Source organism: Trichosurus vulpecula, chromosome 6 (assembly GCF_011100635.1).
Source record: "Trichosurus vulpecula isolate mTriVul1 chromosome 6, mTriVul1.pri, whole genome shotgun sequence".
NCBI lineage: Eukaryota > Metazoa > Chordata > Mammalia > Diprotodontia > Phalangeridae > Trichosurus > Trichosurus vulpecula.
Genome location: NC_050578.1, coordinates 184,733,859 through 184,761,728, shown reverse-complemented (window position 1 = coordinate 184,761,728; position 27,870 = coordinate 184,733,859). Strand labels below are relative to the sequence as shown.

Below are 27,870 nucleotides of genomic sequence, written 5' to 3'. Positions count from 1 at the left end.
ACTAGCCTTGGAATCAAGTCCTAGTTTTGATGCTTGCTAACTATGTGATCACGAACAAGCCCCCTAACTTCCCTGAAAAGTAGTTTCCACATATGTAAAGCAGAAATAAAATTATTGTGCTACTTGCCTCATGGGGTTGTTTTGAGGAAAACTGTAAATGTCAAAGACCCATTGAAATGGGAGTTGGCATTATTCCTGAGGGAAAAGGTCTTCCTCCCCCACCAAAACACACAGATACCACAAATCAAAAAGGATTTAATCAGTTTTTTGATTTCTCTGTAGTTATTCTGATAGAACTTCTCTGCCGGGCATTCAAGGACTTCCACAAACTGGTATCTTACCTTTCCATTTTTTCTTGTGTTCTTTTAAACTCTAACTTAAAGTTACATGGGAACATATCATAGAATTGGAAACATGCCCTATATTTCCCTCTCTCTGACCCTCCCTATTCCTAGAATGCCCTCCTTTCCTATCTTTGCCTGTTAAACACCTACTGTGAGAGAAGCAAAATACTAAGGCCCTGACCTTCCAAAACTAAGCTAGTTTTTCCTTAAAAGGTATTGAAACTGTCCTTGAGACTTAACTGGCTCTGGATCCAAAGGCCTGGACTGTTAACAGAGTTTCCTGTTGTCCTAGGTACCAAAAAACCCCACAAAAGCCCAGAGCACGAGGTGCCATCTGTTTCTTCCCTCAGGCTTCTGGCCCACTGACCATCATAGGCAGCATAGTCAGGAGGGCTGCACCCAGATGAATCAATACTATATTCTTGCTGAATATCATTTTTTTTGTTTCTAAATATCTTTTCCCTGCTATGGCTAAATAAATCTCCTTTTGTCAATTGTCAGATGTTCTAAGAGCATCTTGTACCTACTTGCCTTGAACATAAATTATCTCACCTAGCTTTATTTTTTAAATCAGATTTTTTCCATGAATAAAACTGTATTGTCTCTCCTTTCTACTCTAATTCCGGTCACTGAACAAACAAAAACAAAATCATTGTAACAAATATCAATAATCAAGCAAAACAAATTCTAGCATTGGTCATGTCCAAAATACACATATATAACTCACTCTGCACCCGCAATCCACTGCCTCTCTATCATCACTGGTCCTCCAGAATCACTGTTCATCATTGTGTTAATCATAGTTCCTAAGTGTTTCAAAGTTGTTGTATAAATAATATGGTCGTTATCATATAAATTGTTCTCCTGGTTCTAGTCACTTCTCTCTGCATTAGTTCATACAAATCTCCCCAGGGTTCACTGAAACCATTCCTTTTATCATTTCTTATGGCACAATAGTATTCTATCGCATTCATATACCATAGTTTGTTCAGCTATTCCCTAATTGATGGCACTCCTCCTTAGTTTCCAGTTCTTTATCACCACAAAGAGCTGCTATAAATATTTTTGTACATGGAGGACTTGGTCCTCTTTTTTTTCTCTCTCTCTTTAGAGTATTAGCCTAACAGAATTATCACTGGACCAAAATGTAGGCACAGTTTAATGACTTTTTGACCTATCTATCCTTTAAAGCCCAGTTCATATTACCTCCTCCAGAAAGTCTTCCTTGATACCCTGAGCTTGATACCCTTCAGACCTTTAATAGTAGTTTGTTCCAAAACTCTTGAATGCACTTTTTATGTAGTCTGTACTGTTGCTTGTCCTTCATTCTCAAAGAGGACCATGACATCAGGAAGATGATGCCATGATTTATTTGCAAGTGAACTGGATTTAAATGAGGCGGGGTTATGCAAAGTTACCAGCCTCACTTTCTCCTCTGGAGTCATCTAGGTCCAGTGGCAAGATCGGCCCCAATGCAGTGGGAAACCTTGGCGTTTTCAAGTTAAGGTCTTTCCGAGGACTCAGTTTGACTGAGGCAACACCCATTCAGAGACTGAGGCCAGGTAAGGAGTGAGGCAAATAATGGCCTCCCATTACTTCTGGGGTTAGTATCTTATTCTCATAATAGAGTATAAGTTCTTTGTGGGCAGGAATCATGTTTTATCTAAATTTTGTATGTTCCCTAGTCCTAACTTAGCTCAATACTTTGCACGTGTTTGGCACTTAACAAATGAATGCTGCTATGTTTGAAGCATCTGAAGAAGGCTGGTTAGAGCAGGTCCTTTCATCTAGAAGATAAAAGAAGATACTCAGAATCAGCTAGAATTAGTGAAGAATATCTCTGAGTGCAGTCTCTGATTCCAAAGGAATTATATCAAGCCCTATGTTTAGTTGTATCAGACCTACTCAAAATTGACATATTCAAAGTTACTCGAGACTTACTGAACGTTGGGAATTTTACTAGATTGATTCAGATGTGGGCCTCTCAGAACTAGTCTATTACCTGGAGAAGGCCAGGTGCTCATGCTGAACTTCTTCAAACCAGGCTAAAGTAGGGACCCATGAGAGTAATGTGATAGGGCACATGTCTTATGTTCTTTGTGTATGAATGAGCACTCAAACTGATGTCTGATATCACTGATATAGATATTTCCTCTAACAATATATAATATATAATAGTCCGTCAATGAAAGCTCATCTATTACAATTCTTGTCCATGTCTTCCCATCAGTTTGCCAATCCAATCCAATCAATATGCCAGGGGCCTTCTTTATTTTCTTCTGAAATTAGCCATTGGTCAGCTGTCCTTTGCGCTTACCACATGTCCAATTGGTTTGCATATTACCAATAATCTTTATAGTTCTATCAACTCAGAGTGAAGTGTTGTATCTGTTCCTTGAAATCCTGAACCTGACTAGAACAGCATCTCAGCTAAGAAACTAAAAGGAATATTTTCCCGTGGCTTGGCTGTGTGATCTAAAATGGAGTTGGGGAGGGGGAGGGAGAGGGGAGATCTTAAAGGACTGTTCGGCTTCTTCATGCCAAAGGGCCTCATTCTGATCTCACAAGAACATTAATGGAAGATGATTTAAATTCCCTTTTGTCTCATTTAGGGAAACTGCTTTTTCAGAAGAAAGAACTTTGTTCCTTCTAAGGGTCTTTTTTGAGATCATCTGGTGGCATTTCACTACAAGTCCAAAAGAGTTCCGTAGCTAATCTCTGCAAATAGTTCCATCTGGAGTATGTATCAAGGGTAAATTTTTGTGTCAATATCCCTTGAGAAACTATTAGGAAAATTACTGTTGTCCTGATTTCTTCATAGGTCCTGTAATGAATGACTAACCACTGAAAATTGAACTGTTTTAAAAGCATTCTAACTTACCCCATCCCCCAAAACCTAGTCAACACTAATACTGGAACTAAAAAGAGGAAAAAAAAAACCTTTGATGTGTTATCAGAGGAGGTTGGGAAAAACAACACATAAGCATTTGATACTTTGAATTTGTGTATGTGTGTGTGTGTGTGTGTGTGTGTGTGTGTGTACATACGCATGCATATTGTGTTGTAGTTATTCATCTATGTCCATGTTATTTTCTCCCAGTACAGCACAAGCTCCCCACCCAGGAGCTATTTTCTTCTTTATCTTTACATTCCAGTTCCTAGAACAATGTCTAGCACACAGTAGGCATTTAATAAACACTTGGTGAATGGAACTGAATTACATGCAATGCAATACACTGTAGTAGGAAGACTAGCAAAGTAGTAATCAGGAAATCTGGGTTCTAGTCTAAGCTGTGCTATTAACTTGCTGAGTGATCACAGGGTTAAGTCTCTTAACTTCTCTGGGCCTGAATAGTAGAATCTGTCAAATGGGGATAACAATACTTTCCCTGATTTCTTTGCAAGGTTGTTTTTGTATAATATATATGGAGGCTCTTTTAGAAGTATGAAGCTCAGATGTAAGGGAGGAATTTTATCACTATGCTTAAGAAGATCCTCTGTAATACGAAACTGAATTGAAATAACCCACAGAAGCCAGGAAGGACTTCTCTTATGACATGAATTACACAGGATCATTTTATTCTGAAACACACAGAAGACACTAATTTGAAGACAAAAAGGTCAATGTGATTCTCCATTTGGCATCTTCCCCTTTCCTAGCACCGATATCTTGGGATTTTACATGAACATAACTATTAGCTATGCAGGTGAGGGCCTCAAGTTGCCTAGCTGAGTTCCTATTCTCATCTGTACAGTGTGTACATATGTGTTCTGCAGCTGGAGGGATAAATGCTCCATTTGCTGTTTTGCCTTTGGGATAAACATGTAATACAATCCATGAGACTTGAGGTCAAGGGGCATGTTTCTACTCTTGTCTGGTTGATGAAAAAGTTGAGTGAATAATTTTGTCTCTTCCTTTTCACCTCCAGTCCCCTATTGTACCTCCTATTCAAAACAGAAATAAATAAAAATAGAGCCTGCTTTGAGAAAAATGAAGAGTTTCATTATAGCAGGCAACTAGAAATTTAGTTCTGTATCAGTATATTTCCCCATACTATTTCACATATTATTGTAGCTCAGGTTAAAAGATCTTTGGTATAACAACAGGAAAAAAATCACCTAACCTTCTAAAAAGGAATGAGAATGTAAGTTATCTTTCTTATTCTCCTCTTCCCCAAACACTGTGGTCACTTTTCCAAATACTTGTCAAGCAGAGGCCTTCCAGAGACCATGTGTAGTACAGCACTATCGACTGGATAATTGTTTGTGGAGCATCAGGGTCAATAGTAACCACCACCGCCAAAAAAAACCCAAACATTACAAGTAGGGGAACTGAATACCAACTTCACAGCCATACAGGCAGTATCTCACACAGCCCTTCCATGCTTCTAAGGTCATAAAGATGCATCGGAAAAATCTGAGTGAAATTCACCAGATTCTCTTCGGTTAATGCAAATTTTTTATTATAAAGTCATGGAATGCAAACCCGCCAAAAACTGTAAAACTGCTTCATGAATACTAACGAATTGTAAATATACTAAATCAGAGGAAAGACTACTATTGAGAGTCACAGAAAACAACCCTAGCAATTCGAGATTAAGGATTCTAATGTTAAACAATTCATTCCCATCCACCCAGATAATTTTGCAGGGAAGTTCTAGCTAATGCCGTGGCAAATCCTCTTGCACGTCAGACCAAATTATGAATGACATAAAATAATCACAAAATAAAATTGCTTTTCGGGGGTGGGGGGTGGAGATAGCATATATGAGAGGGAACCATGGGGCCTGATCTGCAGTTCAGGGGAATAAAAATACCTTTTTACTTGGCCCTCCTGTCTATGGTGTGTATTCTACCTAAGATTGTAAGTCTCTAAAGGGCAGATCATATCTTTTAGTTTGCACAAAGTGCTGAAGATAGCAATTAACAAAAGATTAATTAATATGTTTTTTGTTGGGGAGTTTTTCAGTCATGTCTTCATGACCCCATCTGGGGTTTTCTTGGCAAAGAAACTGGAGTGGTTTACCGTTTCCTTTTCCAATTCATTTTACAGATGAGGAAAATGAGGCATACAGGGTTGAGTGACTTGCCCAGGGTCACAGCTTAACTACTAAGTGTCTGGGGCCAGATTTGAATTCAGAAAGAGAAGTCTTCCTCAGTCTAGGTCTGGCACTCTATCCACTGAGCCACCTGGCTGCCCTAATTAATGTATATACAGACAATTTTACAATTTTGGGTCAGATGGAAAGAATTTTAGAATTAAATCATGACCCAATCTAGTCACAAAAGCTGTGAAAAACATCAGAAAATAAAACCATTTCTATCCATTTATTCAACAACACCCTCATCTAGCTCCCACCCCCAACCCACACCAGGCACAGAGTTTTCCTCTCTCAATTGGAATACTAGACTACAAAATACAGCATCATTCAGCTCAACAGAACAGAAACAAGTGAGGAAAGTGAAAATCCACATACATTTAAGTCTACCTCAAGTAAGCAGTTTAAAGAGGTACCAAGAAATAAGCCACTAGAAACTACACTGGCCTTCTAACCAGCTTGAATGGGGGGTAGGGAGGAAGAATCCTGAATTTGGAGTAAGAGGAATGGACTGGAATTCTGACTGTACCACTTACTGCCTGTAAGCCATTGAACCTATTTGGGCCTGTTTCCTCATCTGTAAAATGAGGAGCCTGAATCAGATCATTTCTAAGGTCTCCTGCAAGACAAGGTCTTTTATAAACCTGAGTCTGCATGCTGGCCTCCTCATGAGCAGAGCCAGGAAAACGACTCTAAAGGAGTGGTCTCTAAACAATACATGGTGGTTTTACTAACGGCCTTGAAAACCTCACCCAACCAGATCTTCAACTTAGCTGCTATGATCACTGCTAGGAAGTTTTATAATCATTCCCCTCACAGAAAGAAATCTAGGCAGAGGCAGCAGCGGCAGCCACATTTAGCATCCCCTCAACTATGACCCCACATACACACTTGCACAGGGACTTTAGTGTCAGCAGGTTTTCTACCTCAAAGACTTCCCATCCCAACCCTCCCATGCCTGACAGCCTCCCTGCCCCTCCTTGCTTTATCCTAACCCCTACCAAAGCTTTGGGAAAATGAAAAATAACTTCCCCTCTACAAAAGAGCATAAAGGTAAATGCCACACCCTCCCACTCCCAGTCTGAAGAGTTGGTGTTCTACTAAAAGGAAAACCAGGAAAAACTAACTTTAGTCCTGGAGATCAGGTCAGACCTTCAGAGCCATAAGCGGCTGCACCTTCAGCAAATACCATAAACCACATGTTGGGCCAGGGACTTGAAGCACACCCTCAGCTGGGAGTGGGGAGTGGGTAGAAAAAGAGATCCTAGGACCCAAGTGTGAAGCCTTCTGGGGAGGCCAAGCTAAGGAAAGACCTCAGGCCAGCCAAATACCTGATAGCTCCTGATTTTGTCTAATTACTGTCACTAACTAGCTCTGTACTAAGCTCTGTAGCTTCTACACTACAGGAGGATAACCTTCTAAATTCAGCATCCTGGGGAAAAGTCTTTGGCACCCAACCACAGTTAGACGTTCTCATAGGCAGACTGGCAGGAGGACATTGCATACACTGTCTGATTTCATCACATTTCAGTTGTTTGTGTTCAACTACTTTGTTTGCTACCACGGAAGAGTCAATTCTTGGAGGGATTTGAGAGAAGGGTGGAAAAGTGCGGTATATCTGGAAATGACTGTAATATAAAAACAAGAGCTAGCAATAAAACTTAATTTCAAAATAAAAAAGAATTAGTGTTCTTAGGAACTGACACGTTGAGATGAGACTCGCCAAAGAAACAGAAAAAAAAAATCCTACCTGTTTCCTCCTTTCAGGTGGAATTGATGGGTCTCCATCCTACAAAGAAACGAAGTACATTTCACTTTTTTAAAATGCATTAAAAAGCTAACATATATGTCAGCCAAGCTGGGAACAAAAGACCAGAAAAAAGCCTTCATTTGCTGAACTTCAAACCCAACCCTACCGTTCTTTCCCCACATCCCCCAACTGAACTATGTGAATTGAAATGAAGGTGCCTTTAAAATACCCAGAACTCCAGGGAACTGGTTCCAATTGGAACAAAACCTATAGAGCTTTAAAAACTAATGAATAAGAACTAAGCAAGAGAGTCAAAATATTCTCCGACTAAACTGATAGTCCCATTCATAGGGTCACAAGAATTTAGAATTTAAAATGATTTTAAAGACCAACATCCTCCTCATACTATAGACGAGGTGACTGAGGTCCCAGGAGGTAATGAGAAAATCGTAATGGGAATGGTATTCAGATAATAAAGAGCAGAGATGGAATTTGAACCTAGGGCTGCTCACTCCAGATGTGTTTCTGACTGCAACACGCTGTCTCACTCAGGTTGAGCCCCGATTTTAAATGAACAAAATTAAAAGAAAAGCTTACCAGAAATTGGAAGGGGAAGGAGTGCTATTTTTGGTTTGTTTTAAGAACTAAAGTGGATGGAGAAGTCAGTACCATTCAAATGATTGTTTTAAAAGAAAGGACTCCTTTCATCTTATGGGTGGCTGTGCCCCCTGATCTGGCCCCCCCACCATTAAAAGGTGCTGAAGTCCAGATTTCAAGCGGACACATTTTCCAGGGGAAATCTTTGCAAACAAGCTGCCTCCCTCCCTAAGACAATCCAACGAGTGCGGCACAGCCGGCAATTAATAGCGATGCTGTTAGCAATATGTTTAAAAAAAAGATAGACTGCAACCATCACACAAACAGAAGCAATCCAGCTCCTCTGGCAAGGACCGCATCTTCACTTCACAGTCTGGTTTGATTTCTCACCCAGGTGAGTGGGCAATTTGCAAAGTAACTACGTACAATCAGCTCTCGGTATTTCTTTTTCAGAGATTGGTGCCGCTCCCGAAGCTGATTGGCCATGAGTTTGTATTGGTCTCTCTCCTGTTGACACGTATCCAACTCCTTGGAAAGGATCAGTAAAGCCTCCTTTTTACTTTCTAGTTTCCTTTTGCACACCAGGTACTGTAAAAGCAAACAAAACCAAATGACTCACTGGGGACCTTATAGCAACACCAAAAAACCTTTTAGCATTCTGGCAGAGCCATAACTAAGGCGGGGTAAGTGGAGCAGTGGCCCAAGGAGTCAGAAATCAGAAAGGTCCCAATTCACACTTTTAGTTCTTTGGCACTTACAAACAACCAAGTGTAGCACCAAGTTAGCAATAATAATGAGAAGCTCCCACATGGCTGTTTATTCCCTGGGGGCCACACCTCAAGCAAGCCTCTCCCCATCCCAGCCCTGCCCTCTTCTATGTCTCCCTAGCAATAGCCTGGTGATATTCTAGGGTCCTTCCTGAACCTTGCCCACTCCCCAAATGATCTGAAAGCTCAATTTTCATGCTGCTCACCCAAGGTGCAAAAATTGCTGGTTGCAGCTCTACATTCTGGGATCAATATTTTGACAGTCAAAAAAAAAAAAGAAAATTCAGTCTTAAAATGTATTACAGAAGCATGTTTTCCAAAACTGGGGAGGATGGTAGGTAGTATTGTTGTACTCTGCCCTGGCTAGACAACATGGAGAACTGTGCAAATGCAATAGTTTGGGGTTTTTTTTTGGTTTTTTGGAGGGGGAAGGCAGGGCAATTGGGGTTAAGTGACTTGCCCAAGGTCACACAGCTAGTAAGTGTCTCAGGCCACATTTGAACTCGGGTCCTCCTGACTCCAGGGCTGGTGCTCTACTCTCTGCACCACCTAGCTGCCCCTGTGAATGCAATTTTTTAAAAGTAAGATGTTAACAAGTTAGGGAGCACATGAGGATGACTAAGCTGGTGATGGGACTGGAAACCAAATACCAACTGGAAGAACTGGGAAAACTCCAGCCTAGATAAAAAGGAGGGACAGGGAAGTCACATTAGAACTACCCTTTAGTATTTGAATGGTTGTCATGTGGGACTAGGATTAGAGGAAATCTATTTGGATTTGCCAGAAGACAGAAGTAGAAGCTGCCAAAAGGTAGATTTTCAATGAGAGTTGTCCCAATGGAATGAGCAGCCTTGAGATCAAAGAGATTCTCCTTAATTGGGGGTCTTTAAATGGACCTGGATGGTCACTGGGGGTGGGTGGTTGTGAAGGAGTCTCCTATTCTAATTTGGGTTGGGCTATAGCACCTCTGAGGTCCCTTCCACATCTAAGGTTCTGGGCAGTGGTGGGATTCAAATAAATTAACAACCTGTTCAAGCTGAGGCACCTCCGCCACTGCTGATGTGGTGGGCACAGGCCCCGCCCTTGCCAACAACTGGTTCCCAGAACTCAACCTAAAATTAGGTACCAGTTCTCCTGAACCTGTGTGAACCGGCTGACTCCCATCACTGGTTCTGGGACATTGACTTTATCACTTTGAGGCTCTGTGATTTCATCAATGTGACCACTCTCTCAGCTCACACTGATTGTACCTTCTCCATACCTTCATCAATGGTCTCTGTGAGTTACTGTGGCCAAAAGATTTATCACCACATAGCCAGCTTGGTGATGAATCTCCTCCTACTGAGCTACACTGGGTGTGATTGTACACTCCTTGCTACCAGGGAGGAGGAGGCTATGGATCACCTGAGCTAAGGAGTTATGAGCTACAGCAAGCTAAAACTGAAGGAGTGTATGCACTAAACCAGGAGCTAATGTGGTGAGCCTTTGGGAGCAGAGGGCCACCAGGCTGACTATCAAGGGACCATTTGGCCTAGGTCAGAAAAATGAAGTAGGTCAAAGCTTCTGTGCTAATAATAGTAATAATAATAACAAATAAATAAATAAATAAATAACTCACATTTCTATGGTACTTTCTAGGTGCCAGGCATTGTGTTTAGCGCTTTACAAATATTATCTCATTTGATTCATACCACAGCCCACCGGAGTGAGTGCTATCATTGTCTCTATTTTATGGATGAGAAAACTGAGACTGAAAAAGATTAGGTGACTTGACTAGGATCACACAGCTAATGAGTATAGAAATGGGATGGAAAAGTGCTTAGGATTTAGCGCATACTATGAGCCAAGCACTGTTAGAGGACAACTAAGAAACAAAAAAGCTAAATGAGATCACAAATGAATAATAATGATAATGATAACTTTTATTTAGGGTTTAACTATCTCATATTAATTTGGCATGAATAAGGTTATAGTTTATATGTGCAGCAGATATCTTTAAAGATTATACAGTCCAAGTCTCTTATTAAATGGAAGAGGTTAGTGAGTTCCAAAGAGATAGATTACTTGCCTAATGACAAACAAGTCAAAAAAACTCAATCAACATTTGTTTTGTTGTTGTTGTCCTGTCATTTCAGTCAGGTCCGACTCTTAGTGACCCCATATAGGGTTTTCATGGCAAAGATACTGGAGTGGTTTTGCCATTTCCTTCTCCAGCATTTTACAGATGAGGAAATGGAGGTAAACAGGATCAAGTGACTTGCCCAGGGTCATACAGCTGCCCCATTAGGAGTGGTTTGAAAGAGATTATTGCATAGGGAAAATGTCACTGGACTTGAATTTAAAAGAGCTGGATTCAAGTCCCACTTCAGCTATTTACTAGATGAGTGAGACATTAAACCTGAGCCTCAACTTTTGCTTCTGTAAAATGGGAATCATATTTTCCATTCACTGGGTTCTGATGACAGTCAGATGAAGTAGTACAGTAATGGGAAGAGCCTTGGATTGGGGGTTAAGAGTACCTAGGTGTGAATACCATATTATTTATTACCTTCCCTCTGTTAATTATTTTCTATTTATCCTGTATATAGCTTGCTTTTGAATGTATTTGCTTGCATGTTGTCTCTCACACCATTAGATGGTAAATTCCTTGAGGTCAGGGACTGTCTCTTGCTTCCTTTTGTATCCCAGCACTTGGCACAATGCCTGGCATATAGCAGGCACTTAATAAGTGTTGGGGCAGGTAGGTGGCAAAGTAGATAGAGCACTGGCCTTGGAGTCAGGAAGACCTGAGTTCAAATGTGGCCTCAGACACTTACTAGCTATGTGAACTTGGGCACGTCACTTAACTCTGATTGCCTCAAAGGAAAAATACAAGAACAAAAACCACTACTAAGATACTAAACCGGATTATACCATACCATACCACCCAGGAGAAGCACCTTCAAGTAGGCCAAGGAGAATAGCGCATTATTCCACAGGCGTAGCTTTTTCTCCTCTGCTTTTAACCGCCCAGCAACGACATTTGCAACTTCTTCCATAATTCATACACACACACCCCCATAATACACAGATTCATTTTCATAAATCGGTTCTTTCAATTATACTCCGAATTTTCCACAAATATTCTGGTACCCTTGACTAGATTTCTCACTTCATGAAGCTAGGCAGATACCTCCTTGCCCCATCCCTTGTCCTCCCCAGCTCCCTCCCACACATGTCCACCCCTGCTCCCACCCCACCTGACAGTTATCAGCTTCGGCACCTGAAAGCGTGAGCCCACATCATTCTTTAAGTTTATTGAATATATTGCGTAGTTTGATGTTATTCACATATATGAAATGTGGCACTAAATACCTTTTGGATTTGCCCTGTAAAAGACCAAATTCCGAGCATTCATGAAAACAATTTATAGTTTCATTATACACTTTGACATGAATACTTTGTCATTACGGCCTCTCATACAAAGCCAGAGAGCACATCAGCACTTCCTGACCGTCCTGAGTCAATGCTGTTTTTATGGACAAAAAGCATTACTCAGAGAGAGCACTTGCTTGGAATTGACTTTGTTAAGTTCAATTTCAAATAAATGAAAGAGGAAAAAGGAGAGTTTTGTACATTAGCACAAGCTTCTTTTTCTAAAATAAAAAAAAGTAATTGCTTTGCTTGAAAAACAAAGGGGCAGGAGAAACAATTGTGAGATGGATTTGAGCTCTACAAGAGGACACTTCCACCTTGGAGAAATTTTATCCCTGGCAGTAATGAGGTTGGAATCCTGCCTTAAAATGTCCTGGATTCTGCGTCTTTGGCATCGTCTTTCTGCAGGCAAAATGGTCCTGTTTTTCTACTCGAGAAAAATCCCCATCAGGTAAATATCACAAGAAAAGTGTTCAAAATGTAAACTTACATGTTATAAAAGAACCACTGGGATTTTAAGAAGAAAAATATATACATACATCATGTGCAGAAAATTTGCAGATCTGCCTTACTGCCTGTGTTTCTTTTAAAATTTATTATTATTATTATTTAAAATAAAGGCTGCCACAAAACCAAAACCTTTGTTCCTTAGAGTTTATCCATTCTTCACCCAAAGTCACAAAACCACACTGAGAAGCCTTATGACCCTCAATGGGGTCTGATCGAGGGTGACCGAGGCAGTTAAATTTCAGAGGCTATGTTTAGAGGCATGCCGCTGTCCTGTCAGATAAGAATAAAGGCTGTAGCTTCCCTTATTTACAATGCCTGGCACAATGTAGGCTTTTAATAAATACTTGCTGATTGATTGATCATGATTTATGAGGAACTGAGAAAATTCAGATCAAACTGTCCTGTCATTAAGTACAGATGTAAGTCTATTATGACGCCAAGGAAGGGGCTAACAAAAATGTCCTTTTGCTACAACCTCGAGAGATAGGGGCGTTATTAAAGAATAATCTTTAGCACTTTCCCATCTTATTAAAAAAGCTGGCAGTACCTGGCCAAGGCTTTCAGGTAAACAACATTGTTGATACAGGAATATCTCTGAGGTTCATTTCCCTTGGAGAATAGAAGCAGCATGCCTTAATAGAAACAACCATAGACTTAAGGTCAGGAGACCTGGGTTTGAATCCTAAGTTGGATACTTCCTAACTGTGTGAACTTGGGAATTTGGAAATGTGAGTTAGTTTTAATAAGTTAATGAATTGTCATAGTAGTTCTATTAATATATCCCATCATAATGTGGAAGGGCTCATGGATTCTTGAAAGTTAGAAACACAGGTCTTGACAGATCCTTAAAATCTGAAAAAGTTTTGTGAAATATTACAGTATTCCCCTCCCCCATCCAAGTAAAGTATATCTTTATTGGGTGCAAGGGGCCATTTGTTTAGGTATCCCCATCACCTAGGCATGTCCCATTTCCTTTCCCACTAATAAGAAGAAATAAAGAGGATGGAAGTAGCCACAAAAATCTGGCTTAGCAACAAATAATTTGCATACAGTAGGTATTTAATAAATGCTTATTGAATTGTCAAGTTGGCTGGAGTGCAGGTCTAGCAATGCACATCTGTTGCCTGAAGAACACCCTAGCTAATTGTGGAGAAGTTTATTACCAGGTTGTTCAAAGGCTGAAGACTTTTTGGCCACAGTAACTCACCAAGACCATCTGCAAAAGCAGATAGAGGGTGTGTGATCTACAATGGGGGAGGTGGCACCCAGACAAACAAAATTGTGGACCTTTGAAGTGTTGAAATAAGAACAACAGCACAAACGACTCATGCTGGTGCACCTAAGTCAGAATGTCCTCTAAAGCCAGGAGCAGTTGGAAAGATCTACATGAGCAGAGCCCAAATCAGGAGCTGTCACAGATCTCACAGATTCTTAGAGCTGGCAGGGACTGTAGCAATAACCTAGCATCTACCCACTCATTTTATACATGTAGAATCTGAGACCCAGGGAAAGAAAGGGATTTCCTCAAGCTGGTTGGTAGCCCAACAGACAAAGACGAAGCAGGGGGAAAGCTATGTTAAAAAAAAACCAACTCTCCACACCTCCAATTGTGAGTTGCCAGGGTTTCACACCACAGAAAGGTGTTTTAAAAATAACAAACTATGATTATATTCACTTTTTGCATTGAATTTTACCAAGCAATCATGTACTTTTCAAAACCTAGTAAAATAACGAGCAAGAAACTGGGGGGGGGGGGGGTGAAAGCCAGAGGAGAGAAATTCTTTGTCTGAAACAATAGTAGACTTAATTTAAGTGAAAACATCACATTTCCCTTCCTGTCAACAGCACATAATTCCTTTCCTGTCAACAACAGGGTGTAAAGGGAAGTAAAACTGCCACAGAGATCCTGGTTAGCAACAACAGCTCTGAGAAACCCAGCCCTGATGCTTAACTCCAACAACAGCACCTTCCATGCTTTGGGAAATCCCTCCACGGTCTATGAGGATCATCTTATCACTAAAGGAACCAACCCGGAGTCTAATGAGAGTTTAATATCAGGTCAACCATTCACTTCTTTAGAGTCCTTTGGCCAGGTGCTCAGCTGACCCCTAAAACCAGAAGGAGGCAAAGCAAGGACGACCACTCTTGTTGAGGAGAATTCACATTTTTCCAGAACACCACAAGCTTTACAAAGAATATTCCTCACAACAACCCTAGGAGTAGTGCAAAGGTTGATCATTCACATTTTACAGATAGGAAAACAGATCAGAAAGACCAACTGACATGGTCATTGAGTCTCTTGGTCTCTAGAAAGTAAGAGTCAGGGCAGGAATTTTTTTCAATGAATAGTATTTTATTTTTTTCTCTGGTTGTATGTCGAGAATATTTTTAGCACCCATTTTTACAAGATTTTGAGTTCCAGTTTTTTCCCTCCTTCTTTCTCCTCCCCTCTTCTGAAAATGGTAGGGAGTTTTTTATATATTTTATACATGTGCTATCATTTAAAGATATTTCCATATTAGTCACAGTTGTGGGAGATAAAACAGATCGAAAGGGAAAAAAATACGAGAAAGAATAAAACGAAAAAATATGCTTCGATCTGCATTCAGAGTCCATCAGTTCTTTATCTGGATATGGATAGCATTTTCCTTCATGAGTCCTTTGTCTTAGGATCATTGTGTTGCTGAGAAGAAACTGGGTCATTCCTACTTGTTCATCTCACAATGTTGCTAATACTGTATACAATGTTTTCCTGGTTCTTCTCATTTCACTTTGCATCAGTTTGTACAAAATCTTTTTAACTTATCATAATCAAAATTATCTATTTTACATTTTGTAATGCTTTCTCTCTCTTGTTTGGTCATGAATTCTCCCCTTCCCCATAGATCTGACAGGTAGATTAATCTTTGCTCTTCTAATTTGCTTATAGCGTCACCCTTTTGTCCAAGTCATGCCAAAGGTCTGTCATATCTAACTTTTCCAGTATTCTGTTTACCTCCTTAGTTTCTTTCTTATTAAGAGCAGGAATTTCAGCCCAGCTCTCCTGAGTCCCGAAGGCTAGCTCTTTCTACTATCCAACCTCTCAACTAATATAGGAGTGAAGTATATTGGAAAAGAAAATGGATTCACATCCAGGAGACATGGATTCTAGTCCAGTCCTGCTTTCCAAAAATTTCATCCATCCAATGGAAAGAATGCCCAATCTGAAGTCAGATTTCAAAACACAGTTCTTCCATTTACCAACCTGTGTGACACTGGGCTAAAGTTAACCTTTCCAGACATCAATTTCCTATCCATAACATGAGAAGTTTAGACTAGACAGCTTTTCAGGTCCCTTCCTGTTCTAAATCTCCTATGACACTATGATTACCTCATAGAGACAGTCACCGCAATTATGGGTTGTCCCATAAGTCTCAGTGCAGTTGTGAAACTATTAAAGGTTTAATAGCTACATTTCATAGCTTGCATTTATAAGCTATTTAAAAGTTAAGTGATATAAGCCTTAATAAACTTAAAACTCCACTAAGTTTTTTTGGATACCCTGTATGATGTCATGCCTATTTTACAGATGAGCTAATGAGACTTTATTAGATATGTAAGCAGTATGGCATATGAAGTAGAGTGCCGGGCTTGGAGTCAAGACTATCTGGATTCAAATCTTGAATATGATACTTGCTAGCTCTGCTACTATGGGAAAGTCACAACATTTCTGAACCTCAGGAAGCTAAGACGAAGTTATTAATAGGCTACCATCTACATTGGTCTGCCTTGGTGAAGGACGTTCTCATACAAACAAAATCACAGGTTTTTATGTTTTACATATCATTACTATTATTGTCCTTATCACTGTTATTTATAATAATAAACATGTTTATGAAGCACGATATGACTTATGAAGGACTTTTGCACAAAATCCCCATGAGATAGGTAGTATGAATGTTATTATCCCTGTTTCACAGATGAGGAAACTGAGGCTGTTCCTGGTCACGTAGCCTAGTAAATATGGCGCCTGGGACTTGAACGTAGGTCTTCTAACTCCAAGTCTAGTGTTCTTTCTACAACAGATAGATATTACCAGTATGTGGCTAAACCTTTATGTGCCTCTGTGCTCACTCAGGCATAAGCATCTGGTTGTTCCTGTCCTCAGTCACAAATGAAATTAAAATTGGGTTTTGCAGAAGGTAAAGAGAAGGGTTGGAACTGGAGGGCATGCTCCATTGACAGAGAGAGGCTGCTATAAAGAAGCTGTCAGAGATGGTCTTGATACCTCCAAACATCTCTGTTTTATGTAATCTCAGTCTTCCCTCCAGCACCTCCTCTTCAGCTTATGTTAAAGTCAGAAGTAAATGTTCACAGGATGCTTAAAAAGTCCCCCTAGCCAGAAAACCATTGATCAAATGAGTTTAGATGCAAGGAACAGGTCTTCTGACAGTATAGTAGGTAGTGTTCAAAATCCCAATCTGCCACAAGCAGAGTCATAACTAAGATGGGGCACCTAGGGCTTTGTCCCAGGCACAGAAACGGGGTGTGGGGGGAGGGGGGGTGTACCTGGAGATCCCTGTACCTCAGAGTACTCTCAAGGAAAATTAGTAGGGTCTTGGGCCAGAAGAGGTCACTGAAGAGGACAGTATTTCCCTTCCCCCACCCACCCACACCACTGCACCTTTATTCAGAATTTCTCACCTGGATCGCACCTGTTCTACCGTACCCACAACCCATAAATCCATATCTGCCCCAGGTGCTGGGGTTTCCAGTCACAACACTACAACCATTCTTTTCCCCTTCTCCGTGCAAAACCAAAAAACACCCAGTTACATAGCTTCAAAGAGTGGAAAACATACTCAACTATGCCTCAGGAGAGCTGGGTTCTACTCCTGGCTGGGTCACTGGCTAGCCCTATGACCTCAAGCAAATCCCTCCTTTCTCTGGGCTTCAATTTCCTCCTCTGTAAGATGAGAAACCTGGCTAGTGCCTCCCAGCTCTGAAATCTTATGAGTTCTACGCTGAGACATTCACCGTGTGTCGCCTATGCCTGGGGAGCTGTGTATAATTTATAACTCTATCTTTGGGCCTCAGGAATCATCAGCAGCTTCAGTCAAACTGAGGCATCCCACCTCAAACATCAAGCTGTCAGCATGTTCGGGAAACAGATCCTGCAGGTGTTTTCCCAGCACTGTTCCCTGGCTCCTGGCTATGATTTAACACATCCCTGAAAGACTTCATCTGTCCACCCAGTAAGTCACGGCCCCTCTTCAGAAAAAAAAAAAAGGCTCAAGCATCTTGTCCTCCATACATTTGGTGTGGGTTGTCCAGTGGTGCTAACTGGGACACGTTTGAAGAAACACCATATTCCCAGCATCCTCTCCTCTTTGTTAAGAAGCTGTCATGTGATATGGTGTTGCATATGTTTGTATTAGAAACACTAGAATTTGCCTAAAAATTGGCTGGGAGGAAGAGCTTACATTTACATGACCCTATAAAGTTTGATGAGGGAAGCAACACAGCAGAGATGAGTCTTGGGATCAGTGTGTCCTGGGTTCAAGACCTACCTTACTACAGTGTGGAGTTACTGACTAGGACTGCTCAATTCCTTTCTACTTCCGGAGATGTGATTTTTTTAATGAGGTGGAGTTTCTGGGTATGAACTGGGTGACCGTAGCCTATGGTGGGTGAGGGAAGAGGGTGTCAGGACCAGCTTGGTTGTCTCAGGCAGCACAGAATGGTGGACAAAGTAAGGTGTCTCACCATCCCCACCCCTCCAATTAGGCCAGGAATTCTCTCCTGAGATGAGTAATAAGGAGCCCAAGAATGGGAAAGCAGGAGTCCAAATGGCCAATAGCACACATTAGCTTTGTTATGCGTAAGTCACTAGAGAGGCAGTATAGAGCAAGCCGGATCCTGGAGGATGAAGATCTGGGTTTAAATCCTGGCTCTTCCACTTATGACCTGTACAAACCACCTCATCTCTTTAGTCCTCAGTTTCCTCTGCTATAAAATAAAGACATTAGACTTGGTAACTTCTAAGGTCCTTTTTAGCTATAAATCTACGATCCTATAACCTTCTCAGTGCCCCACTATAGGCTACAGATAAATTGACAAACGGAGGGAGTTTTCATACAAGAAGCTCCTTACTCCACTGAAGTCACAGACCTGAACTACCCCCACCCGCCTCCTAAAAATGAGTTTGACAAAGTGCACAATGGCTATTTTCTTATTTGGTCCTAAAATGACCTTGTGATATAAGTATTCCAAGCTAAAGTATTATCACCAATTTATTGATGAAGAAACAAAACTCAAGCAACCCACCCAAAGTTACACAGTAAGAAACAGACCTAGAATTCGAACCCATCTCTTCTAAGTCCAATGCTCCCACTTTGCTAGTGCCTTCCTTCTGAGATTACCTTCCATCTACACGTGTATCTTGAACATCCAATGTTTTTTTTTTGTTTTTTTTTTTTTGCATTTTGTCTCCCTCATCAAAATGGGAGTTCGTTGAGGGTAGAGACTGAATTGTTTTGTTTTGTTGTTGGGTTGTTTTTTTGCCTTCCTCTGCGTCCCCAATGATTTAGGAGCACCGTGCTTTGGTAGCTAAGTGTTATATGTGGATCAAGCTTTGGACTTGGAGGAAGAAAGACCAGAATTTAAATCCTGCCTCAGACACTTACCAGGTGTATGACCCTGGGCAAGTCACTTAACCTGTTTCATTCTGTTTCCTCAACTGTAAAATAGGGATAATAATAGCTTCCCAGGGTTGTTATGAGGATCACATGAGACAATAATTGTGAAGTTCTTAGCACATAGTAAGCTCTTTATAAATGTTAGCTATCATCATCATTATAATTACTAGAAGTAGTAGTAGCTCTATAACTGTGGGCAAGCCTTCTTCTCAATCTAACTTCTAACTTCTCTCCAACCTCTCTTTAGGCTGCAAACCTTTAAGCATTATGTATTACATAGTAAGCATTCTCATAGTAACCAGCTCTGAATCGCAGCAGGTTTGGGAATCACTGTCCTCCTGACTGCCCATTTGGGTGCGGGGCTTGATCTCACCTACTGGCCAACAATGACTGCCCTGGCCTCTCTCCCGCTGTCTAATGGCACTGCTGCCAAGGCAACCAGCCTCACCTACAGCTCTTCAATTGGTAGAAGCATCAGAGTAGAAGGCATGTGGGTCACGTGACTCCCCAGACATACAGAAAACAGGCTGGACCAGGTAGCGCCAACTTTTGCCCAACATAATCTCAGGAGAAAGCTACTTTCCCTAATTAGTGGGAGGCAGAGACTGGTGACTCATCACCTGCAGTCAGTGGCACTCCCAGGTTGCCTGCTGAAGGTATTATTATGGTGCCGAGTCACTCACTCACCAGGGCCGCTCAAAACTTCAGGAATGTGATGTTTTTCTTAAGAGGTGGACCACCTGGGTATGAACCAGGTGACTGTGGCCTATGGGGGTGGGGGTGGGGGCAGGACTGACTGAGCTATCTCAGGGAGCACGAAATGGTGGACCAAATATGGTGTCTCACCACCCCTCAAATCATGCCAAGAATTCTGTCCCTACAGGAGTAATGGAAAAACAGGAGCCGAAATGGCCAACGAAAGAGGAGGGAGGGAGCAAACATTTATTAAGAACCTGCTATGCCAGGCAGTGTCGAGTACTTCTACAAATATCTCATTTAGCTACCTTTGTAGGATGGCTAATCTCGACATCCAGGGCAAGCCAGAGGTGGTCGTGAAGAGGAAGGAAGGGAATAAACATTTAGATAGTGTTTCCTTTGTGCCGGCCATTGTGCTACAATTCTTTTAACAAATATTATCTCATTCGATCCTCACAACAACTGGGCAAGGTAGGTACTATTTTTATTATTCCCATATTACGGATGGAGAAACTGAGGCAACCAGTTGCGTGGTTTGCCCAGGGTCATCCCACTAGAAAGCGTCTGGTTCCAGACTTGGAAACTCGGGTTTTCCTGACTCCAGGCCCATATACGCTCTATATACTGGGCCACCTCACTGTAGAACCATCAAACACTGCAGAGTCTCTCAGCAGGCTCTCAGGATACAACCGCTCCTGCGGCATTGCTCTGCCTCCCAATGTTCGTGGCTGGAACTTCTCCCATGAGAGTTCTGCCCACCCACTATTCCCACCACTGTCGCCCCTGCCTCTGGGCTCCCAGGCACAACCCAGACAGAGGCCCTCTGCCCTCCACTGCTCACATGGAAAACTAGAGCGGACCACAAATGCCTTGAACTTTCCAAAGTGCCTGACATAGTGCACCTGAGGCTCCCAATGACCACATGAGGTTGGTGCTATGGGTGCCATTACCTTCACTGGACAGATGAGGAAACTGAGGCTCACAACTGGTCAAGTGACTGGCCTACAGTGACCCGGCTAGCTGGTCCGAGGAAGGATGTGAACTGCAGTTTTATGGACTCTTAAATCTAGAGCTTCAGCCATTCCCACAGGTATCAAACTTGCAACCAGATGGCAGAAAGTAGCCTCCAAAACTCCAAATGCTACCAGAACCAGATTAAAATGTCATTGGGAATTATTTAACATGAATAAAAATACAAAACAACCTGAATAATGTTCATTTGGGGTTTTCTCAATCATCTGCAGCCCTCAGGGACCCAGCTGTGTTTGAGTTAGATACCACTCTATCAGACTATGCTGTTTTTAGACATTATTAAAGTTAATCTTTACTATTAGGGCAGCTAGTGGCAGCTAGGTGGCTCTGTGAGCTAGGGCCCTGGAGTCAGAGGACTTGAGTTCAAATTTGGGCTCAGATACTTGCTAGCTGTGTGACCCTGGGCAAGTCACTTAATCCGGTTTGCCTCAGTTTCCTCATCTGTCAAATGAGCTGGAGAAGGCAATTTCAAACCATTATCCAGTGACTTTGCCAAGAAAACCCCAAATGGGGTCATGAAGAATCAGACACAACAGAAAAATTTGAATAACAATAAAAATTAATCTCTTTTTTTTTTTCTTAATCTAGACCTATGGTTTTCTAGGGAGCTAACTCCCTTTGCTAACTCAAAGCCACAATGGCTATACAACTCGAGTCTTCGAAAATTTGCCTGAAACACCGAGAGGTTTAGGTGGCTCACCTAACCTAGGATTGCATTGCCAGGATGGGCCAGTGGTGGGATTCATTCCCAGGTCTTCTAGCCTTCTATCTTTCTCTTAGCTAATGGAAACAGCCTTTTAGTCCTGATTCCAACATCCAAATAGCTGTGTCAATGGGTTGATTCACATAAGTCTTCTGAGCCTCAATTTCCCATCTGTAAAAGAATGCTGCTTGCACTACCTACTTCACTGGGTCATTGAGAATGAATCATTATTAGGTAGCTAGGTTCCGCAGCAGATAAAATGCTGGGCCTGGAGTCAGGAAGACCCCAGTTCAAATCTGGCCTCAGACACTAGCTGTGTGACCCTGGGCAAGTCCCTTAATCTCTGTCTGCCTCTGTTAAAATGAGGATAATAAGTGTACTTACCTCACAGGGTTGTTGTGAGATATAAATGGGATAATATTTGTGAAGCACTTGGCATGTGGTAGGCAATTAATAAATGTTTAATCCCTTCCCGTAATTATTATTATTGGAATGAATCCCTGAGCTGCTATTAATTATTTTTATAAAACCTACCCACATTGAACAGAAATAAATACACTGCATGACAGTGGTTATTACAGAGGCCCTTAACTTGGAGTCCAGCCATCCATGGATAGATTCAGAAGGTCTGTGAACTTGGATGGGAAAAAGAAATTACATCTATATTTTCACTAACCTCCAACTGAAATTTAGTTTCCTTCAATTGTGAACATAGGCAACAAGCCACAATAGCATCAGTGGTGGTTATGAATGGGTCAGTTACAGAAATCAGATATTTTCATATCATATCACAGTGGAAAATCAACTGGATGTCCATCGTAATATGTACATGCCCTAGTCAAAGACCACCCCGCTGCTTAATATTCTTATTCAAGGTAAGAGATAGCCTTCATACTGACATGTCTTTAAACATGAAACTGTAATTTTAACTTGCCTTTATTTAGGAACTGTCTTTTGCCCTTCTTTGTATCCCCAGTGCCTAGCATAGTGCCTGGCACAGAGCAAGTGCATCACAAATGTTTAGTGACTGGCTTGGTACTTAATATATTAGTGAAGAAGCACATCTGTTACTATATCACAAATCTTGGTTTTATATATTTAAATATTTTGATAATTACATTTCAATACAACTGGCATCTTTTGCGACGCTATGGATTTTATCTTATACATTTAAAAATGTCATTGTGAGAAGGGATCCACAGGCCTAACCACACTGCAACGAGCCTATGACAAAAATGATTAAGAACCCAGGGCTGTAGGAATATCTTATACCAGTTTTCTAATTAAGCATACTTGAAGGATCTGGTTTCATCTTTGTAGGGTTTCCCTCCTCCAAACAAATTATAATTCTGCTATAATTTAGTAGGGGGCCGACTAGAGTTGCAATAGCTAAAGATTCATCACCTGCAGCCAACTCGGTGATGTGAGCCTCCAGACTTCTCTAGGCTGGTCCTCAGACAAAAGACATAGCATCTGCTGCCAGACCTCTACTTGAGGACTTGCCAACTTGGTAGAAACTGAAAGATGTCGTATTCTGCTTTAACAGAGTCTTCTAGAACCCAGGGTCACCTCCCCACCATTGAATAGACAGAAGGAGCATCCCTGGTTACGCATCCCTAGTTATGGATATGCCTGTGGATATGAAGGAAGAAAAACTATCCACCAAGAGTACCACTGGATAATCATTGAGACGTGAATGAAATGAACTCAGTAAAATATGTCCAGTTTTTGGCATTTATATTAGATGTCATGAAAAACTTTTATTATCCTCTCAAAAATGGATTTCTTTGGGATTGCATTTCAGTTCTATTTTTTAAAGCACATCATATAACTCATTTTTCCCCAATGCTAATTTGAACATACAGATGCATCACAAATGTACTCATAATTTTAAGAACTCAAACTGCTAGCATTGGGCAGCTTTTATATATCCAGTAACTGTTAAAAACAATAAAGCAAACCACTAATTGTTAAAAGGAAGATCATGATCATTAAATGAATATTTGGTTCACAATATCATTGTTCAGACTACTCCATAACTAGATAACTCCTCAGCAGGGATAAACATGTCCTTGATACGCCAAAGGGACTCTGTGTCAAACACTTACCCTTGGCCCTCAGCTAATTTTCCTAATACAGAAGGTTAGATCTCATTAAGACACCATCCATAGCCTTGATAATTCAAGAAAGGGATATGAGTTTATAATCAACACACATAACCTGAAGATTTCATATCAGAATAATATAGAAACTAGTAGACTGTAAACTCCCTGAGGGCAGGTAGCAAGTTCAAATGATCTTTATACATCCTTCCGAAGCTGAGTGTTTTTCATATTTTCTTCTTCTTGTTTAAGACAATTTCCTTGGGGTAGGAAACTAGTAGGCAGTGAACTAGTTCTAGAGATCCAGTTTATGTAGAGTTCATCTAGAGATGATCTAGAAGCTAGAGAAACAGATAAGCAACGATTCTACAACTTAGGACCTTAGAGTGTTGCCTGATGTACTGAAAGTATAAGTGACTTGAGAGGTTACACAGACAATATACTGTTTTTCACTGCATAAACATTGCAGATTTTATGCCAAATTTTTTTTTTGCAAAAAAGTGGGGTGTGACGATTATGTGAAGCTTTTTAAAAAAAACTGTGCCACTATTACTTAAAAATCATTTATTACTAAACTGTCTTTGGTGCAAGATTAGGATGCAAGGAATATTTGTGAATATATATTGAAATTGGAAAGATGCAAGTCTTACCATATCACATGACTTATTCAAGGCCTACCCACCCACTCCCTGTGCACCTACAGCTCATCATTGGGTTGAGTGACAATCCCATTAATACTGCAGCATGCTCTAAACAAACCACGCAAGTTGGCTTTCGGAAACATACTGGCAATGAGTGTGTGCTGAGAATTCTAGGTTTGTGGCTAGAAATTTGTGAGAGGTAAATGTGTGTCCACTTGCCACTGGTGAATACATTGCTGCTCTGTTTACCTTTTTTTTTTTTTTTTTTTTTGGTTTTTGGCAGGGCAGTTGGGGTTAAGTGACTTGCCCAAGGTCACACAGCTAGTACATGTGTCAAGTGTCTGAGGCTGGATTTGAACTCAGGTCCTCCTGACTCCAGGGCCGGTGCTCTACTGACTGCGCCACCTAGCTGCCCCAACTCTGTTTACAGCTCTGTTTACCTTTTAAGCGGCATGATAAACAGAATTATACCATGTGACGATTACATGACAAAAGGCTATAAACCAATTTTTGGACTGAAAAAACAGGATGTGATGATTATGCGGTGGCGACGATTATGCAGTGAAATATTGTAAACCAAAGTAGGATTTGAACCTAGGTCTTTATAATTCCAAAGCTGGCTCTCTATTCGCCATATAATGCTGCCTCTCCATTTGGCACATAGTAGGCACTTAAAAATTGCTGTTTATTGAATGAATGAATGAAACTTGTCTTAACAGTACAGGTGCAAATCGTCTGTTTCAGACGCAGTACTTCAGAGGGTTGTTGTCAGGGAAATGCTTTGTAAACATCAAAGCACCCCATATATGTGAGTCAAAGGAATTGGAGTAGTATTGTGTACTGTTTGCTGTGAATACTTATTAGATCATACTCATACCCCAGAACACCTTACAAAATAACCTGTACAGATAAAAACAGTAATCCGATTGTTTCCTGGCTCAATGGAGCACTAAAGACCACCAAGGTACTCTGCCTGAATCTAACAGGAACAAGGAAGATCATGTTCAGTTCTGAAGTAAAACAGAGCTCTTTAACTGCCTTCCAGGTTTTGAATCCATACTACATCTCCCACCCCACCCCCAAGACCATCCATTGTTCATCAACACACATTAGCTGAGCACCTGCTATGCACAAAGCGGTATGCCAGGTATGGAGGGCAGGATACAGTGGGAAGGAGCAAGGACCTTACCATTTCATGATGTGAGCCACCTCACATTAAGCGCCTACACTCTGTATGGCACCCAGCTAAGCCCTGAGTTTACAAAGAAGAGAAATGACACAGTAGATGAATCATGACTCCCACCTCTTGGCAGAGAGCTGATGGACTAGAGGTAGAGAATGACTTTTTTTTTTCAGAGAGCCAATGTGTGAATGTGTTTTGTTTGACTATACTTAACAGTTATTCAAGTTGTTGGTGGTGGTGGTGGTGGGAGGAGAGAGTTATGGGGGAGGAACTAGAAGGAATAGTGATAGTGATTCCTTCAAAAAAAAAAGAGGAAGAAAGAAAACAGTGTCAATGAACCATTTTAAAAATACCCAGAATACAGGGGGGGGGGGAAAGTTCAGAAGGTACCACAGAGAAGCAGGGCAGTATTGGTGCTCTGATAGTAAATGTAATATATACTTTTAAAAATAAGCTTTACATAATAGAGAGTACTCCTTTCTGTCTTTGTATGTGGAAATTTTCAAATTTGTTGATGTTGTTGTTGGAACACTGTTATCGTTGTTCAGTTGTATCCAACACTGCATTTGGGGTTCCCTTGGCAAAGATACTGGAGTGGTTTGTCATTTCCTTTTCTAGCTCAATTTACAGATGATGAAACTGAGGCAAACAGGGTTAAACAACTTGTCCAGGGTCACACAGCTAGTAAATGTCTGGGTCCAGATTTGAATTCAGGTCTTCCCGACTCTAGGCCTGGCGGTCTATTCACTGCATTACCTAGCTACCTGGTATACAGTGGCCTCTTAACGAATGTTTATTGACTGATAATGGAAAGGCAGCATGGTACTGGTGGAAGAGAAGTTGCTTTAGAGTCTGAGAACCCAAGTTGGATTTATCCAACATCTGTCATTTACCATCCATATAACCTTGGGCAAGTCACTTACCTCCTCTGGAACTCAGTTTCCTCATTTGTAAAATGGGAGAATTGGACTAGCTAGCTTCTAAGTTCCTTCCAGCTCTAAATCAATGATCCTTAGAACATCTTTGTGAGGTAAGAACTACAGTTATTATCCTCATTTTAAAGATGAAGAAACCAAAGCTGACAGGTTGACTTTCCCAAGGTCATTCAATTTGTGAGTACCTGAAGCAGGACTGTGAACTGAGGTCTTCATGACACGAAGTCTAGGGCTCTATCCACAAAGCCTTGCTCTCCTCTTCCACCTGCTGGCCTAGTTCTCTCCCCAGAGCTATGTGCCTACAGACATGTATATTTAACCTCTCTAGGCTTCACTGTTCTTGTGTAAATCAGGGGGTTAGATTAAATGATGTCTAAGCCTCCAGCTCTAAGCTATATGACTAATATTGAAATCAGTGAAATGATGATATTCATTTAACTACAGTCCCCTAGCCTGTAGCTTTTCATAACTAAGAAAAGTTAACTTGGTGAATTCATTTTGTGATGGTCCTTACTGGAATAAGGGCCCCTGTATCTCTACTTTGCCCCAAATCCATTCTTATATTATCCAGTCTGGTACATGTTTTTCAGTGTCCTTTTCCAAATCTGTTTTCACTTCTGTAATTTTTAGATAACACTTCAGCAATTTTGAGTTTGTAACTTAATGATTCTAATACCTTTCTCTGAGACACTTTTTCCCTGATCCATCTCCTTCTCAGTCTTAATGTTCCCCCCTCCTTCCCAGTATTACTTTAGACACTCAAACTTTGATTATCTGAATGCCCTAGGGGATATGCTGAAATTTAAGTTAAGTGAGATTTCAGGTAATTGGAAGAGTTTATAATGTGAACTACAGTAGCTAGGGGATATGTGAAATTCACTGACAGTCTTGGTTAACTTAAGTTTTGAATAACTAAGGTTTGGCTAAATATATATTTCAGCTCCTTCACTTCTGCTACCTTTTCTCTCATCTCTCATCATCTTCTCAATCCCTGAACTTTCAAAGAAGGATTCTTTCTCCTTCTTTTGCTCCCTCCTATTAAGATGGGAAGATTGTCAAAGGAAAATGAGGCCCTTTAATTTAGTAGAGGTGGTTTGGGGGAAGCCCCTATCACCTACTGAAAATCAAGTTAAAAAGAATCATGGATTGCCTGCAGTGGTCTTGTCTCCCACCATTCTGCCTCCCTTTGACATGGATTGTGGTGCAGATGGGAGGTTTGCTAATTCTGTCATGTGTTCAAGATGGGGTGCTAAAATTCTCCACTTGGAATTATGCATTAGAAGTCACTAAGCCTTCCATACCCTTTGACCTGGTGATCTTGTTGCTGGGCATTGAGTCCTCCCCCACCCCAGCCCCCAAGGAGGTCAGTAACAGAAAAATCCCCATACATACACTAATAATAGTAATAGCATGATGTTGG

At 41.0% G+C, this 27,870-nt stretch overlaps 1 protein-coding gene across 2 annotated transcripts in view; it reads right to left on the bottom strand.

The window, feature by feature from the left end:
• CCDC149 (coiled-coil domain containing 149) overlaps positions 1–27,870 on the bottom strand; it is a 143,818-nt gene that overhangs the window by 78,980 nt on the left and 36,968 nt on the right. For both annotated transcript variants that reach the window (XM_036764635.1, XM_036764636.1), the window contains exons 2-3: positions 8,217–8,378; positions 7,194–7,232 (exon numbers count right to left, since the gene is read on the bottom strand). In XM_036764635.1, coding sequence (XP_036620530.1) covers positions 7,194–7,232; positions 8,217–8,378 — 201 coding nt within the window. The remainder of the gene's footprint in view (positions 1–7,193; positions 7,233–8,216; positions 8,379–27,870) is intronic.